Source organism: Oryx dammah, unplaced genomic scaffold (assembly GCF_014754425.2).
Source record: "Oryx dammah isolate SB20612 unplaced genomic scaffold, SCBI_Odam_1.1 HiC_scaffold_2, whole genome shotgun sequence".
NCBI classification, from domain to species: Eukaryota; Metazoa; Chordata; class Mammalia; order Artiodactyla; family Bovidae; genus Oryx; species Oryx dammah.
In genome coordinates, this window is record NW_024070186.1 from 38,143,065 (window position 1) to 38,160,453 (window position 17,389).

Sequence of the window (17,389 nt, forward strand, 5' to 3'; positions counted from 1 at the left end):
ATTTCCACTATGGTTCATTCAGAGACTCCCTCTGATTTTCATTTTCCTACCAACGTTGAACTTACTGTCCCTTTAGTGGTAAGCCTGGTTTGCACAGACACTGCTTGCATTCATTTTATTTTGACGAAGAACAAGAAGCAGGTAGAGCTGAGTTAAGTTATTTGGGGAGAAAATAGACTTACTTGCTGGAATCTTGGCCGCCTCTCTCAGAATCCCAGTAGTTTTTATATCTTCTAAATGAATTACCCAGCACAACAGCTTGGGATCTAAATTACCAAAATGGTTAGGATGGTTTCTTCTTCCTGACTCTAGAAATGAGTGCTAATTTTGGACATCTGCTTGGTGTATTGCCGTAACCGTAGTGTAGATGACGCACTGGGAGGTTAGGAGCAGCCCCATCACTAGCTCACCGTCAGCTGGCGTGTGACCTGACGGGAGTTAACACTGCCTCCGTGCTGCTCTCCCTGGGGGGTGTCGGCTCCACAGTTTGGTAACGAGGTTTCTCAGAGAGATGCCTTGCCTTTCCCCATTGCTAGTTATTTAGGGATATGGAAACCAGATCACAGAACTCATTTTCCCTTCCCTTTGCCAGAAAATTCTTTTGTTTTGTTTTGCAGATATCCGTCTCCAGAGACATTTTTCCTTACGTTTTTGTTACAACTGGGAAGGGCTAAAAAGGCAGGCAGTTACATTTTCTTTTTTGTTGTAAGTTAATATAAAATTATGGCCCAAATCTTTGAAGCTTCCCTGGTGGCTCAGTGGTAAAGAATCCACCTGCCAATCCAGGAGATGTGGGTTTGATCCCTGGGTCAGGAAGATCCCCTAGAGAAGGAAGTGGCAACCTACTCTAGTGTTCTTGCCTGGAGAATCCCATGGAGCCTGGTGGGCTGTGAGTCCATGGGATTGCAAAGAGTCTGATACAACTTAGCAACTAAACAACAACACAGACAGTCATTAACTCTTGGGCTGCCATTGCTACCGGACCAAGAACGCTGTGCACAGCTGGGAACTCAGAGTGAATTCAAAGCCCCACTGTTGGGCTCAGGATGACCTTGCTGGCCTCCAGGACCGAGTGACTCTGTGGCGTGCTGGCCTTCCCCAGGACAGCACAGGTGGTGGCAGGTGGAACCACTCTAAGGAGTGGTTTAGAGGCTTCATGGAAGAAGTCAAGAATTTGGCTCACCACTCCTAGCAACTGTGTGCCTTGAGAATGCCAAGACAGTATTTAGATGCCCCAGAATCTCACCACCTTGGATATCTTACAGCAAAGTAGCCTTTGCTCTTATATGAAGTTTCTGCAAAAGGACGACCTGACATGAATCAAAATTAACATGAACTTGAGCCACAGGGGTAGCATATCTAAAGCCTTTCTCTGCAAACTGTTTGGATAGAACAAAGCACAAAGGAAGCAGATGTACTAGTTTTACCACTTTGAATGGATTCCCAAACGTAGCTTCTGAAAAACCAAATTAATAATATTTTCTGTAACAGAAGATCCTGTTTAATACTGCATAACTTGAGAACCAAAATGCTTGGCTTAGAACTTTTCAATTAATTTGTAATATATGTGTTGAAAAACAAGCTCATAAATATATTTCTTAATGAAATAATATTTCTGAAAGTGCCTCACATAATGTTTGGGAAATAATAGGCTCCTAGTTAATATTCGTTTCTTTATGTTTTCTCCATCTGGAGGGCCTGTTTTATCCATATAGCATAGATTTTGGCTTGAACATAACGCTGGGTGAAATCTCATTAGTCTTTTTAAAATCAGCCATTTAGTTCCATTTTCACTTTCTATTAAATCCACTGACTAAAAGCTGTTAATGTTATATTATGCTATATAAAATTGGCCTAAAGCAAAGATAAAGAACTCTATGGTATTGCTTCAAACTGCCATACATATTAATTGGTCGAATTGATTGACTAAAAAACTTGATTTGTCAAATAATTTCCAAATAAATATTTCAACTTACCCTTTTACTTGAGTTTAAATATGATCTAAGACCTGGCCTAGTGATCTAATCTCAGAAACTAGATCTACAGACCCAAAATATTTCTTTCCATTTGTTTGCTGCTTTAGATGTTTCAGAGAATGTTCATATCCATTATTTCTTTCCCAGAAATGTAGCTTATTCGGTAAAACCTTTTCAAGCCTCTTTAAAGTCAGTATTTTCTGAAAGTGAAATTGAACCTTTGGTGTCCTCATTTCGGTTGTGTACGCATAGTTCTGACGTGGTTGTTTTTCCTTGATTCCTAAGAGACCCCTGGCTCCAGTTCTGCCTGGGACTGTTGTCATTGAAGATATAGGCCATCTGTGTTCATTTCTTTCCACACTCCTCCATCTTCACCTAAAACCCTGAGGAGCTGTAGTTGGTATGGCTCTTATTTTTTCATCCATTTGTTGTCTTCTGACTGATTATCCAGCATGGAGCATATGGAGGGTGCCTGCCTTCTGCTCACAGAGGACCAGAAGAATGAATGAGGGTGCTGTAATCTAATCAGCCTGGCAGATGCTTAACCATGCAGAGCGTCCTGTACGTCCCATGGTACAGTCCAGCATGGTTTGAGTGTTGAGGAATCAAGTCTGTGTTTCCACAGGCATCTTCTTTCTCCTTTCTGGGTGTCAGGGGTGCCTGCCGGGCCCCAGGTGCCCCATGTCTCAGCACAGCCATCGGGTCATTCTGACTTCACCTCTGAGCGCCTGTCAGATGGTCTGTCCTCAGATCTTACTGCTGCGGCCCATTCTGCTACCCGGGTCCTCATCACAAAGCGGGAAGCTTCCGCGACAGTCCCATTGCAGCCTTCAGAGGCTGCTCTGACAGTAGGCACAAAAGGGTCTGAAGAGTAACGTCTCATGGGCCGGACTCTGGCTGAGAAATGCCGTCTCACAGGAGAGGGAGCTCGTGGGAGGGGAAGAACATGGCGATCGAGTGGAAGCTTCAGGCTTCTCAGAGGTCTCAAGCTGGTGGGCTACAGACTGTATTTGTCCCACGGATATGTTTTGTCTTCCTAACATAATTTTCTTTTTAAAGATTTTCTCAGTTATTAATGCTTAAAATTAGGGAATTTCATATGAAATGCAAATTTCCAAGTCCTTAAAAAAAAAAGTCAGATCTTTAGCAGGATGTGGAAGAAGAATGTCAAAGATATTGTTACCAGCGTGGGACCTAAGCAGCTGGAACAGAGGAGCTGCCATTTCCCAAGATGGGGAAGACTGTGAGCAAAGTTGGTTATTAGGAGCAGGGACTGACCAGAGGTGTAGCCAGTGTGTTAAGTTTTGAGGCAAATATTAAACATCCTAGTGAAAATGTGGACGAGGTGAGTAGGTACAGGAGTTGGGAGTTCAGGAGAGAAGTCGGGTAAGACATTGCCACAGGAGTGTCAGCATATAAGTGATATTTATAGCTGGGAAACAAGATGATATCAGCAAGAGAGTGGTTATGATACAGAAGAGTCCTGGAGGCTGAGCCCCAAGACGGGAAAATGTGGAGCAACAGGAACAAGAGACCAAGACCAGCAAGGCAGGAGGAAACCCTGCAAAGTGAGGTTTTGCACAAGCCAAAGAAAACATTTCAGGAGAGGGGCAGTGATCCATCCATGTCAGGTGCTATGGTAAGCCAGGTCAGAGGACCGCTGAGAAGTGGTCCTGGACCTAGAACGCGGGGTCACTGGTGACTTTGGCAGGGACACACCTGGTGGAGGGAGGAGGAGAAAACCTTATCACAGCAGAGCCAAGAGAAGGGAGAATTGGAACCCTTCTGAAGCATTTAATTAAAAGAAGAGAAAGGGACTCCTAACTGGATGGGAATGTTGGACCAAGAGACAGTGGTGGTGGTGGTTTTTTAAGATGGAAGCAGTTACAGCATGTTTGTGTGTGGATGGAAATGATCCAGGAGGGAGAGAGAGCACTGAAAAACCTGGAGGGAGACTTGCTGAGTGATGCCCTTGAGTAGGTGAAAAGGAATGTGTCTGAGTGCACAAGTGGAGAGGTTGGCTTCAGACAAGGGGAGGACGGTTGCGTGGGCACGGATGCAGGTGGGTGGCTGTGTTTCTTTGATCGAGTGAGTGAATGAGCAGTCAGCCAGAAGAGGCTGAGAGTGACATGCTACCCCCAGGAGTCTCCCTAGTGACCTTACCTCATGGGGCTCTCCCTGGCACTTTCTGAAGAGTAGCCAACCAGGTAGGTGGCAGAGTTGACAAGGTCCAAGTTGAGGTTTTTTGTTTTTTTTTTAATGTTTGTTTGTTTGTGGCTGCACTGGGTCTTCATTGCTGCATGAGGTCTTTGGATTCAGTGAGCGGGAGCTATTCTTCACTGTGGCGTGTGGGCTTCTCATTGCAGCGGCTTCTCTGGTGGAGCACAGGCTCTAGGGTGCAACGGGCTCAGTAGCTGCAGTGCTTGGGCTCAGTTGCTCCGCAGAATGTGGGGTCTTCAGATATGGAACCTGTGTCCCCTGCATTGGCAGGTAGATTCTTAGCCCCTAAACCACCAAAGAACTCTCAAGTTGAGCTTATTAAAGTCTGGGTTTGAGTACTGATGTTGCTGGCATTTCCAGGGCACAATTGGGAGGGTTATTTAATTTAGCTTGAAAGGCAAAGAAAGATTGGGTGGGTCCCTGGAGGCTGCAGTTGTTTGTTGCTGGGTAGCAGCTGTCTTCTGGTGATGGGAAAAGCACTCACCCCATGACTCCCCCTCACCAGCTCCACTCTCTGCATGACCAGCCCACCCCGTGGGCACTTGGCTTTGTAACTCTTGATCTAGATTGTGAGTGGGTAAGAGGAGGAAATTTTTGGTGAGAGAGGAGAGGTGGCCGATCAACTATGGGAATCGGTTTGGGTTTCTGTGTGAGAGGGAACCCGAGAAGATAACGAGAGTAAGTAGCCACAGACCAGAGAGCATGAGTCACTGAAATGGTCCGAGGATGATTGGCACGGTGGCCACATTTCCTAGGGAAGGATTGGGCTGGCAGTGCTGCGTGTCTCTTCTTGGAACCTGCATGAACACTGCAGGCAAGGAGCTTCATGAGAATTGAAATTGCTCCTGTGTGTACCCGTCATGGGTTAGTTCCCATTCTGCTCTGACCAGTCCTGTCGTCTCATCCACACCTTACCGGCTGCATTTCTCAACTGCTAAACTGGTCGTGAAAATTCTATCTGATCTTTTGGTAACACCAGGTCACAGGGATTATTTTAACGGCTAACCTAAGCAGTATTATTGCTGGCTTGGGTTCAAACTATGTCTTGTGATCTGGACGTCACTTTTGAGATTCTATCAAGTTAAAATTAGAACACTTATTTTAAGAGATGTGTGCAAGCTGAGACAAATCCCCAGTAGTGGGTCAGAATGAATGGCTCTCAGTAATTTAGAAACAATTGTGATATGTACCCAATTTTTTTTTCCTGGCTGGTAAAATTTGGTGGATAAATCGGGCAGTGAGTCAGTGATTCTTCTGGTTATCCTTGCACTGAATCGAGGTCAGTTGAACTTGATCTTCTGATATCAGCATGTCCCCTTCTTGTTCACTGCCTACTTTGCTTTTGACTAAAGAGCAACCTAAATTCTGTCGTACCTGTTTGGCCTTTGGTAAGAGAGAGAGATACCACTAGAAAAATACTCTGGGTTTCTCTTCTCTAAGAAACAACCCCCCTCCAAATTTGCATTTAAGCTAAATTGTTCTTTTAAGCAGAAGTAATTTTCCCTTTTCTTATGACCTGTGCGCACTCTTGTTTCATTTCACATGGTTATTTTGGACTTTTTATAAATGGCTGAAGAGTAAGTTGGTTAAAATGATAGAAAATATTTTTTAAAAACATTCCTCAGGGAACATGATTGTGACAAACATAATTACATGAAATCCGTATTTAGATGAATGGAAATTCCAGATTCAAAAACTGAGACCTTTTGCTCATCTCTTTTGCAAACAGACTGTTTTATCATGAAAGCTAATAGGGCAGGCTGTTCAGGCTACTGTGTTTTGTAATTAAATACCATTCTGTTTGTGCAGTGAGACCATAGTTACATAAACTATGTAACTGACAAACCTTCATATGTGGTGGTCAGGGTTAGGCCTAATGAGGCTGCCTCTTTCGTGGAGCCCAGGGCAGCCTCAGGTCATCTCCAGGAACATCCTTTGGGTGACTACGTTTTGCATAACTGCTGAGTCTGTCTTCACTTCCTCCCACCTTTTTGTCTGAGCCCCATGATTCCCACTCAGCAGCTGCCTCTCTCCCCACCCTCAAAGGGCCCAGGGCAAAACCTTCAGTGACTCACCAGGCCTGTTCTTCTCATAAAGCATCCTTGCTCTGAAACTTGTTTTTCTCCCATCCCTGTTCATTCCCACAGATCTCTCAGGTGGCACTGAGGTTAAAGCAATACCTCAGCACCTAAAAAACAAGTGCTGATTCCTGACTGTGCAGAAATAGGGCTGACTGTAGTATGAACCTGTGACATCGGAAGCCTCCACACCGTGGGCTATAAGCCCAGCATCTTTCTATCTCACGTATCTCTCTGCTGTCACCTTCTGAATCCTCGTGAACTCTTCCCAGTCTGCCCCCCAGTACCCTGGACCCAGTCATTTTTTTTTCCCCAAGAAACACCTCATATTGGGCATTTTGTGACTTGTTTTGTTGCTGAATTTGAGTCGCTGTTGGGGGAGTATGTCACACTGGGCAGCCTTCCACAGTTCTGCTCACCTCTTGACCCAGCCCACCTTCACCCCACTTACCAGCACCCAAGGGATTCCTCACCTTTAAGCAAAAAGAGCAGTTCACCCCACATTTAGGACCCTTTAAGATCTCAGTTTCTACCTCTAACAGACTTATCAAGAACTCTCTTAAAACCAGCACCGCTCTGTCTAGGAAAGGACCCTCTAGTGAATAGAATTTTTCACATTGTTAGGGTGGAATGAAAAGTCTTTGAGAAAAGAAGTCCTTCCCCTGGCCACAGAAGGCAATGGTGACTTAGCATTAAAGAAACACTCAGGCACCATGGATTCATGAAGGAAAAGCCCAGGCCTGAACCACAGTGAAATGCAGGGTATGGACCGTCCCCAGTGGCATTCCTATTGACTAGGAGAAGGCCAAGGGCTACGTGGGCAGGAATCCAACGGGCATGAGCCAGGTGTCCAGGGAGATGGCAGAGGCCTCTGAGCCACCTCGGGACACAGGCAGAGCCAATGTACGCTTCTGCCTCCCACAGACAGTGGGCAGTCCTGTGGGTAGGTGGGTTCGCTGCTTTGCGGTGGCATTCTGCTATAGATTAGACCATTGTGCCTTCCTCTGCATGTGCTCTGATGGCCCAGTTCATGGAGTGAGGTGCTGGGAACGCCCCTAGACACTGTCAAGCACAGTCCACTTGAGAGTCCCTAAGAAGCACCAACCATTTCTTGCTCTTTTTTCCCCTTTCCTCCTAAACTTTGTGCAGACTGCACCCTTCTGAGAACAGTTTTCAAACAGTGCTAAGTTGCTTGCTCTCTGGCTTTCTTTCCTGTTAATTACTTCTGCTGCTATGTCCTTGACTATATTTCCAGGGTTCATTTCCAGCTTTGATATTGACTGTTGTATTAGTTGCTCAGTCATGTCTGACTCTTTGCAATCCCATGGAGTGTAGCCCGCCAGGCTTCTCTGTCCACGGAATTCTCCAGGCAGGAATACTTGAGTGGGTACGCATTCCTTCTCCAGGGGATCTTCCTGACCCTGGGATCAGTCGTGGGTCTTCCGCATTGCCGGCAGATTCTTTACCATCTGTGCCACCAGGGAAGCCCGACTGTCTGTAGGCAAGGGATTAATCTGTGGAGTGATACTCTGAGATTATGTCCTTAATAATTCTGGGACTGTCTTACAGCCTGGCTGTGGTGGAGAACCTTGGCTCTGGAGCCAGACTGCTTTGCTGAAATCCTAGTCCTGTTATTCACCAGCCACGTGATTCTAGACAAGTTAGTTAATTTCTTCCTACCATGGTTTCCTCACAAAGTTGTTTTGGAAATTAACTGAGGTAAACCAGGCAAATGTTAACAGTGCTTGGCACATGTGAGTACTCAGTGCACGCTCAGTCACTTAGCTATGTCCGACTCTTTACGGCCCCATGGACTGTAGCCTGCCAGGCTCCTCTGCCCCGTGGAATTTTCCAGGTAATACTCAAGGGAGTTGCCATTTCCTCCTCCAGGGGATCTTCCTGACCCAGGGATTTAACCTGCATCTCCTGAATTGGCAGGTGGATTCTTTACCACTGAGCCATCTAGGAAGCCCTGATAGAAGTTAGCTATTCTGTCGCTTAAGCATGTGTGAACTATGAGGAGAGTGGGCTGGAAAGAAATAAAGTTCATGCTGTATTCATGTTTTAATATTATTTTTCTTAGTGTTGCTGTCTCTCGTGTAATGACTGTACAGGACATTGAAATTAGGCTCAGCAGGTCATGGGTTGAGACATTGGTTGGTTAATAAAGGAGAAGCCGATAAGTGCTATTGCTTCAGACAGGGAAGTCGGGGCAAGAGGGGTGGATATCAGAGGAGGTGAGAGGGGCCCCCTCCCACGTGTGCTCTATTCTGGTTTAGGCTTAAGTGTACCGCTAGGCTGAGGCAGTGCCTGTTGTCCCTGCCTGGCCCCCGCTGCCCCAGAACACAAGTATCAGGTCTCTGGGATGGGTTGCCCCTCATCATTAGAACATTTGTTGAAGGCACTTCTCTTAATCCTGCTCATCTTTCTCAGGCCTTGACTGAGCCTCTTCCGAAAATCCCCACCTGCAGTAATTGCTTTGGAATGTCCATAGCACTTAATGTCAGCACTGCCCCGCTGGCTCTGATATGTTGCCTGCTTGTGCTATTGTTTCTTATTTTTATATGGATGACTCATCTCCATGTTTGGGGCTGCACACTGACCATAGTAATGGTGCCTTACATGAAACTGTTGGTTATTTAATTGATCGCCCTGATGGTGGTTTAGTTGCTAAGTCATATCCGACTCTTGCGACCCCATGGACTGTAGCCTGCCAGGTTCCTCTGTCCATAGGATTTTCCAGGCAAGAATACTGGAGTGAGTTTCCATTTTCTTCTCCAGGGGACCTTCCAACCCAGGGATCGAACCCAGGTCTCTTGCACTGAAGGCAGAGTCATTACCTGCTGAGCTACGGGGGAAGCATGTCCATGCACAGATATGAGCATTATGATTTATCCCTTCAAGAATAACATTGAGAGTTCTTGTGTGTGATGTGCCCAAGTATGTGCATGCATTAAAATATACCACATGTATAAAATAAAGAGTATGCTTGGGAATATCAGGTATTCATCATCAGAAGAAATGCCTTGAGGGGAGATAGTTATCCTTAGGAGGAATTAGACAGTAGGCTCTCTTGTTATGCTTGGTTTTGGAGTAGCAGCATGATAGGATGGTAAGAACTTAGGCTTAAGATAGGAACAAGACTCAGCTCTAGGACCCTCCATTTAACACATTAGTAAAAATCTACCTGGCAGGACTATTATTTATTCCCAAATGTGTCCTGAAAGAATTTGGACCCCAAACATAGTAAAATGTCAGATGTTGTTGTTCAGTTGCTCAGTCGTGTCCAAGTCTTTGTGACCCCATGGACCGCAGCACCCTAGGCTTCCCTGTCCTTCACCATCTCCTGCAATTTGCTTAAATTCATGTCCATTGAGTCATTGATGCCATCCAACCATCTCGTCATCTGTCATCCCCTTCTCTTTCTGCCTTCAATCTTTCCCAGCATCAGGGTCTTTTCTAATAAGTCAGCTGTTCGCATCAGGTGGTCAAAGTATTGGAGCTCCAGCATCAGTCCTTATAATGAATATTCAGGACTGTTTTCCTTTAGGATTGACTGGTTGGATCTCCTTGCAATGCAAGGGACTCTCAAGAGTCTCCAACACCACAGCTCAGAAGCATCAGTTCTTTGGCGCTCAGCCTTCTTTATGATCCAACTCTCACATCATTACATGACTACTGGGAAAACAATAGCTTTGACTAGATGGACCTTTGTCAGCAAAATGTCAGATAATGATAGCTATATAACAGGTCTCTGACATTAAAAACAAAACAAAAAACCTTTAGGAGATAAGAAAGGTTACATGAACAGAGTTTGCATTGTTTTGATCTGCCCATCATGCTCAAGTACTTCGGCTGCCTGTAGGATAACTCCACTAAAATCTGACACTTGAACCCAACACCCAAGGATCTGTCCCATGTTACCTTTCCCTATCAGAGCTTCCTGAAAGTGAAAGTCACTCTGTCGTGTCCAACTCTTTGCGACCCCATGGACTATACAATCCATGGAATTCTCCAGGCCAGAATACTGACGTTAGTAGACTTTCCCTTCTCCAGGGCATCTTCCCAACCCAGGAATCAAACCCAGGTCTCCCACATTGCAGGTGGAGTCTTTACCAGCAGAGCCACCAGGGAAGCCCTCAGAATTTCCTCAGTTCAGTTCACTCCAGTCACTCAGTCTTGTCCAACTCTACGCAACCCCACGAATCGCAGCACACCAGGCCTCCCTGTCCATCACCAACTCTGTGAGTTCACTCAGACTCACGTCCATCGAGTCAGTGATGCCATCCAGCCATCTCATCCTCTGTCATCCCCTTCTCCTCCTGCCCCCAATCCCTCCCAGCATCAGAGTCTTTTCCAATGAGTCAACTCTTCACATGAGGTGGCCAGAGTACTGGAGTTTCAGCTTTAGCATCATTCCTTCCAAAGAACACCCAGGACTGATCTCCTTCAGAATGGACTGGTTGGATCTCCTTGCAGTCCAAGGGACTCTCAAGAGTCTTCTCCAACACCACAGTTCAAAAGCATCAATTCTTCGGCGCTCAGCTTTCTTCACAGTCCAACTCTCACATCCATACATGACCACTGGAAAAACCATAGCCTTGACTAGATGAACCTTTGTTGGCAAAGTAATGTCTCTGCTTTTGAATATGCTGTCTAGGTTGGTCATAACTTTTCTTCCCAGGAGTAAGCGTCTTTTAATTTCATGGCTGCAGTCACCATCTACAGTGATTTTGGAGCCCCAAAAAATAAAGTCTGACACTGTTTCCACTGTTTCCCCATCTATTTCCCATGAAGAGATGGGACCAGATGCCATGATCTTTGTTTTCTGAATGTTGAGCTTTAAACCAACTTTTTCACTCTCCTCTTTCACTTTCATCAAGAGGCTTTTTAGTTCCTCTTCACTTTCAGCCATAAGGGTGGTGTCATCTGCATATCTGAGGTTATTGATATTTCTCCTGGCAATCTTGATTCCAGCTTGTGTTTCTTCCAGTCCAGCATTTCTCATGATGTACTCTGCATAGAAGTTAAATAAGCAGAGTGACAATATACAGCCTTGACATACTCCTTTTCCTATTGGGAACCAGTCTGTTGTTCCATGTCCAGTTCTAACTGTTGCTTCCTGACCTGTATACAGGTTTCCTGCTTGTCTCTAATTGGAGGACACTCAGTCTGGCATACACATGCTCTGTGGCCCCTGCCTAGGTGACCCTGTATTAGCACCTGCTACCCAATGCCTGTCTGCTGTACAGGTTTTTAAGTCACATCCTCTATCTCATCACCACCTGCCCCACTGACCTTAGCTGTCAGTGACCTCTTTGCCTCTGAACTCCTAGGGCACTTGCCATTCCCATCTTCCTTTTGGCACTTGTATTCACCTTTATCATTATTTCGTTTTATGTGTATATAGGTTATATACATAGGACAGATAGAATAGGACCATTCTTAACTCTTACTTTTCTTATATTATGATATATAATGTGTTTGTATTGTGAAATATAGTATATCCATAAGAGGATATACAGAAATGTTCAGTTTTAAGAGATATCCACCACCCAAGTTCAGAAGTGGACTATAACCAGCATCTTAGAAGCCCGTTTTTGTCTCTTTCCTATCACAGCTTCCCCTCTCTTCTCAACCAGTATCATGAAATTTATATTGATTACGGTTTTCTGCTCTTTAAACAGTACTTTTTTTTGTTTGTCCTTATGTAAGTAGATTCATATGTATGTATCCGTATTTACACACATGAATACACACATGTATTCATATTTCTATTTGAATTTGTATAGTTTGTTCATATTTTTAAAAATCAGTCATCTATTGGCTACAGGATGTGTATAGCTACAGTTCATTTGTTTTGGTTGCTGTATTATATTCTATGATATCAGTATACCAGAAGTTGTCCTTAAAAAAACTGAATGGATAAGTAACCATCAAACTTCAGTGACATTCAACAGTCAGCAATGTATTTATTGCTCATATAGTGACTAGATTGGGACAGCTCTGATTGTCTCAGGTGAGTTAGGAGCCAGGCCACAGGTTTGATCCACATCTGTTGCGATCATCTCATTCTTCTGGAACAGTCTTCTGGCAGAAGTTGTAGCTTCTCAGGGAGGCTGAATAGAAACAAGCAATGCTTTTAGAAGGCTCACTGTCCCTTCTGCCCACATTTCATCAGTGAAAGCAAATCATGCAAACACACCAATATCAGGGAGGCAGGAAAGAGATTGGGCAAAAAAGTGAACGTCTGCAGAACAGTAAACTAACCTGATGTATGGCCCTTCTGGTTATTTCCAGTTAATGACTATTTCAGACAGTGCTGTGGCTGTGAACATTTTGATTATGTTTCCTGTTGCACATGTAGGCGTTTCTCTAGGGTTCATGCCTAGGAGGTGAGCTTCCTTCTGGGCTGTAAAGTGTGAGCATTTTCCGCTTTACCAGGTAATATCAAATGGTCTTCAAGTGCTTGTACCTTTTCTGTCCTTGCATGTGTGCTCAGCCGTTGCAGTTGTGCTGACTCTGTGCAATCCCATGGACTGTAGCCCACCAGGCTCCTCTGCTCATGGGATTCTCCTAGCAAGAATACTGGAGTGGGTTGCCACGCCCTCCTCCAGGGGATTTTCCCAATCCCAGGGATCGAACCCACGTCTCCTGCGTCTCCTGCATTGCAGGCAGATTCTTTACCACTGAGCCACCGGCTCTATCCTCGGTGGATCAGTATTTGGTTGTTGCACTGATCCACTGATACTTTGGGGTTTTTGTATATTTAACATACAATTGAGGACTTCCCCGGTGGCTCAGTGGTAGAGCATCTACCTAGTGTCAGAGCTGCAGGAGACTTGGCTTCAGTTGCTGGGTCAGGAAGATCCCCTGGAGGAGGGCTTGGCAACCCACTCTAGTATTCCTGCCTGGAGAATCCCATGAGGAGAGGAGCCTGGCCGGCTCCAGTCTCTAGGGCTGCAAAGAGTTGGACAAGACTGAAGCAACTTAGCACTCAGGCACAATTACCATTGAATAATTTTAGAAGTAGGTCTAAAGTTTTTTCAGTGAGCTCAACTTTTCTTTTCCAACCACGACTGAAGGGTAGAAGGTGCACTGTCAGTGCTCAGAATTCACTAACTGTTTCAACTTGTGTTCACTTGGCAGATTTGGTGCAAATGCCAAAGTTGTGCATTTCCTAGGACGAACCAAACCATGGAATTATACTTATGATCCTCAAACAAAAAGTATTCAGAGTGAGTCCCACGATCCCAATACAACTCACCCAGAGTTTCTCAGCCTGTGGTGGAACATCTTCACTACCAGCGTGTTACCTGTGCTTCAGCAGTTTGGCCTTGTCAAAGACACCCGCTCATATGTGCATGTGGTAGGTTCTCTTTTTTTCCTTCAGGTGATTTGGTGTTTTGTTTTTAAAAACCTGATATACTAGTAGAGACAGACTTTTTAGTGATATTTTGAACAGAGAAATAAGTAAGACTTTGTGGAAAGAAAACAGTGTTCATCTTAGAGGGGAGAAATATTACCAGCAAAGACTAAAGCAGAAGTAGATTTTGTGGCAGATTTCATTAGACTTGGGAGCACAAGAAAGGTTTTTAGAGGTTTAGACTGTTAGATGTATCTGTATATATAACCATATGTTATAACTATAAAATTCTTAGTCCATTGTCCTAAGACTGTAAGTTTATTCCTAAAGTAGTGGTTTACAAAAACAAAGAATGCCCCAGTTCATGTTTTAGAAGCTGCAGAAATTTTAAATATACCTATTTTAGTTTTGCCATTGTGTAGAAGAATATTTTTCAAGTGAAAATTAGAATAACAGGAACATACGATAAATACTTTTCTGGGATTATTTTGAGTTGCTGTGTTTTATTCCTCTGGTTATACAGGATTTTAGAAAATCTCTTTATGAGAAGATTACATGTTAACATTTGCAGTTTCCTCCTGCTTAGCATCTTTTCTGACTTTAAAGGTCTTCTCTGAGGTTTGTTCTTTTGGAAGTGTTGGAGGAGGATGGGAAAATAAACTTTTATGTTACATATTAAGATATAAAGAATAAAACTAAATCAGTGAATTATAATCAAGTCTAAAAGATTCAGTTAATTACCTTGAGACTATAAAGTTAGATTTTAGTCATTGCACTTATGAGCACTGGTGCTGAAATATAAAAAGGAGAAAGTGAAAAACAACACATCTTACACTATTTGCTTTATATGGACCATGAAATAATATTTATACAGTACTTGGAATATTGCCTTGTACATAGGAAGTGCTTATGAAAAGTTACCTATTCTTATTTAACCCTTACAACCACTCTGGCAAGTAAATAGTATCTTTGTTACTATCCCCTTCTTATATATTAAAATTAACTGAGACTTAAAGTCAGTCACACAACCTCTCTTAGTTATGTAACAGACTAGGCAGTAGCAGAACTGGGACTCACATCCAGGTCTGAGAGACTGTTGTCCTTGTGAAGAGCATTGTGAGAGGGGGACTCTGCGAGAGACTGCCTGTGCCATTCCTGTGGCAAGTGGAAGGCAGAGGCAGGACTAATCCAGAGGAAGGACAGGTGTTGCCGCAGCTATAATAGAATCCCGTGGAACCTACCTAAATACCTTGGAATTCTAGAATATTTAAATTCATACATATATACTCATACTTACACATATAGCACCAGAAATAGGTAACCACATGTTACGTTCTCCCATTTTCTCTGTTAAAAGCTGTACCTGTATGTATTCATTTGCCTTCCTTTTTCTCTACTAATGGTTGTAGTCCTGTCGCACCTGAGAGCTTTATGAAGGATAACCTTAAATGTTCTCTTATGCTACCACTGAAGTTAATTGCCCGTGTGGTGTGTGCTCAGTGGTGTCCAACTCTTTGTGACCCCATGGACTGTAGCCCACCAGGCTCCTCTGCCTTTGGAATTTTCCAGGCAAGAATACTGGAGTGGGGTGCCATTTCCTATCCCAGGGGATCTTCCTGACCCAGGGATTGAACCTGCATCTCTTGTGTCTGCTTCATTGGCAGGCGGATTCTTTACCACTAGTGCCACCTGGGAAGCCTGAAGTTAATTCCCCACCTGTATGCAATGAGAACTGAGCTTCATGCAGAGGAGGCTTGCTCCATTCCCTGCACAGTTACCTTGTTCCTTCCATACAAGCCAGGGACTGAGGGTTATGAACCAAGCGAAGTAAAGATGGGAAATGAAGATTCATTCAAAACTAAGCAGATTAACAGAAGCTACAGGAATAGATGCGACTTGGCAATAAACTTGAACAGGAAGATAAGTTTGGTGTGTAGTCTCAAACCATTTAGCTCGCTTTTATAACGTGACGGCTATCTATGTGGTGCGGCTCTCTGCTTAGGTTCTTAGCTTCTGAGGTACCATTTTGTTTAAGTTCTCAACCTTTCTGAGCCCACACAGATCAGGAACTTATCATGAGACTTCTGTTCCCTTGTCCATCCATCTTACGCTTTCTAATGAACTGTTGCAGCTTTCAGACTTGGTCTATACACTGGCTTTCTCTTGTGGCTTCTGTAGAAAGGTATGCAGAACTTAAACATTAACCCTACCCAGTTAATTTGTTCCCCCAATGTTTTCACCAAGTCAAGAAGTCTTCATTTTGTTAGGAAAAAAAAATCATATGATCCTTGTATTTCCGTGTCTTTGTTTGTTTTGTTTCATGTAATACTTTTTGGTTTTTGCTATTTGCATGATGATTCATCCTGGTTTTACTCACCTTCCTCAATTTATTGCATTCTTTAAAATGGTCCAACTTTAAGCTCTAAAGGAGCCTCTACTTATTCTTTCCTTTCTAGGAAAATGTCTCAGGAGCCGTATCACAGCTGTCCCTTGGGGAGATCCCAGCTCCTGCACAGCCTTTTGTATCCTCAGAAGAACGGAAGGAGCGGTGGGAACAAGGCCAGGCTGACTACATGGGAGCAGATTCCTTCGACAACATCAAGAGGAAACTTGACACTTACCTCCAGTAGAAACACTGCCATTTTCCGTGGACACATCCACTTCACAGGCACTTGTTTCTGATACTTGGTACCTAGAGCTGGGTTAAGAAAGGTCTGTTACAGTTGCTAGAGGCTTTCACTAAAATTCATCAGATGTGGGGTTTTTTGCAAGACAACTGGTGAGAACTGGGCAAAAGTTGTTTAAGTAGCAATTCTATTATGTGAACAACAGTTCTGCTTTTAAACCCTGAGCTTATATTTCACAAATTCTCAGTTAAGCTGATTGCCAATGTATATGGTAGGGGAAACTCAATCTTCAGTTGTTAAGATAGCTGTATCAACTCTTACAATGTGCCAAGCCGGGCTTCAAATCAGTCTCCTTTCAGAATGGGACACGCACGGTTCATGTCTCTTGCTTGCTTGCTGAGCCCCTCACTAGACCTGCATTCTAGAGTCACCCAGAGGCTGCCAGAGTGATTGTAATTCTGCTTTCAGATAAAGCCAGCCTGTGATAGCACTGCTGAGTGATTCATAAGCATATCGACAAATGGTGTGAACCCATTTCCTAGTCTTAGTGTCTGAAGACGTTCACCAGTTTTCTGTGTACAGTAAGGCGGCATGCTAAAATGCTTTGTTCCGTTCTCTGTATCCGAAAACAGCAGTGTGATGGTTCCCTGCAGTGGCACCCTGTATGAAAAATAAAGACTTATTGCCATATCTTGGTTGTTTCATTAAGGACGCCCACTCCTCATGGGGAAAAAAAAGTATCAGGGAATTTTTCATAATTTGTAGAATTTGTATTTTAAAAACCAGCGTAACACTTGACACTGAAATATATGCTTTAGAAGTTGTTTTCTAGATACCTAGGGAAATCTACATCTAGTGTTCTCCTGTGATGGTGACGTATCTGATATGATAGAGGAAAGGAAGATCAAGTTTCTCTCTTCTGTCACTCACATTTCATCTCTATATTAAGTGGGTACTCAAATTTTAGAATATTGTAACCTTAATGAACCTAGGTTCATTGTCAGTCTCTAAACATACTCAATAATCTTTCAGGACTATTAGAATCGGTATCAGACCCAGTGTCTTCTAGCATTTTTATCCGTGGCTTAAAATGATAGAAGTACCAATATAAAACATACTTAT

The 17,389-nt window shown here is 43.8% G+C and overlaps 1 protein-coding gene across 1 annotated transcript in view; it reads left to right on the forward strand.

Annotated features, from left to right (window-relative positions):
• Positions 1-16,957, forward strand: part of GYG1 (glycogenin 1) — a 38,239-nt gene extending 21,282 nt beyond the window's left edge. The window contains exons 6-7 of the mRNA XM_040234459.1: positions 13,424-13,643; positions 16,097-16,957. Coding sequence (XP_040090393.1) covers positions 13,424-13,643; positions 16,097-16,270 — 394 coding nt within the window. The 3' untranslated portion in view covers positions 16,271-16,957. The remainder of the gene's footprint in view (positions 1-13,423; positions 13,644-16,096) is intronic.
• The last annotated feature ends 432 nt before the right edge of the window (positions 16,958-17,389 follow it).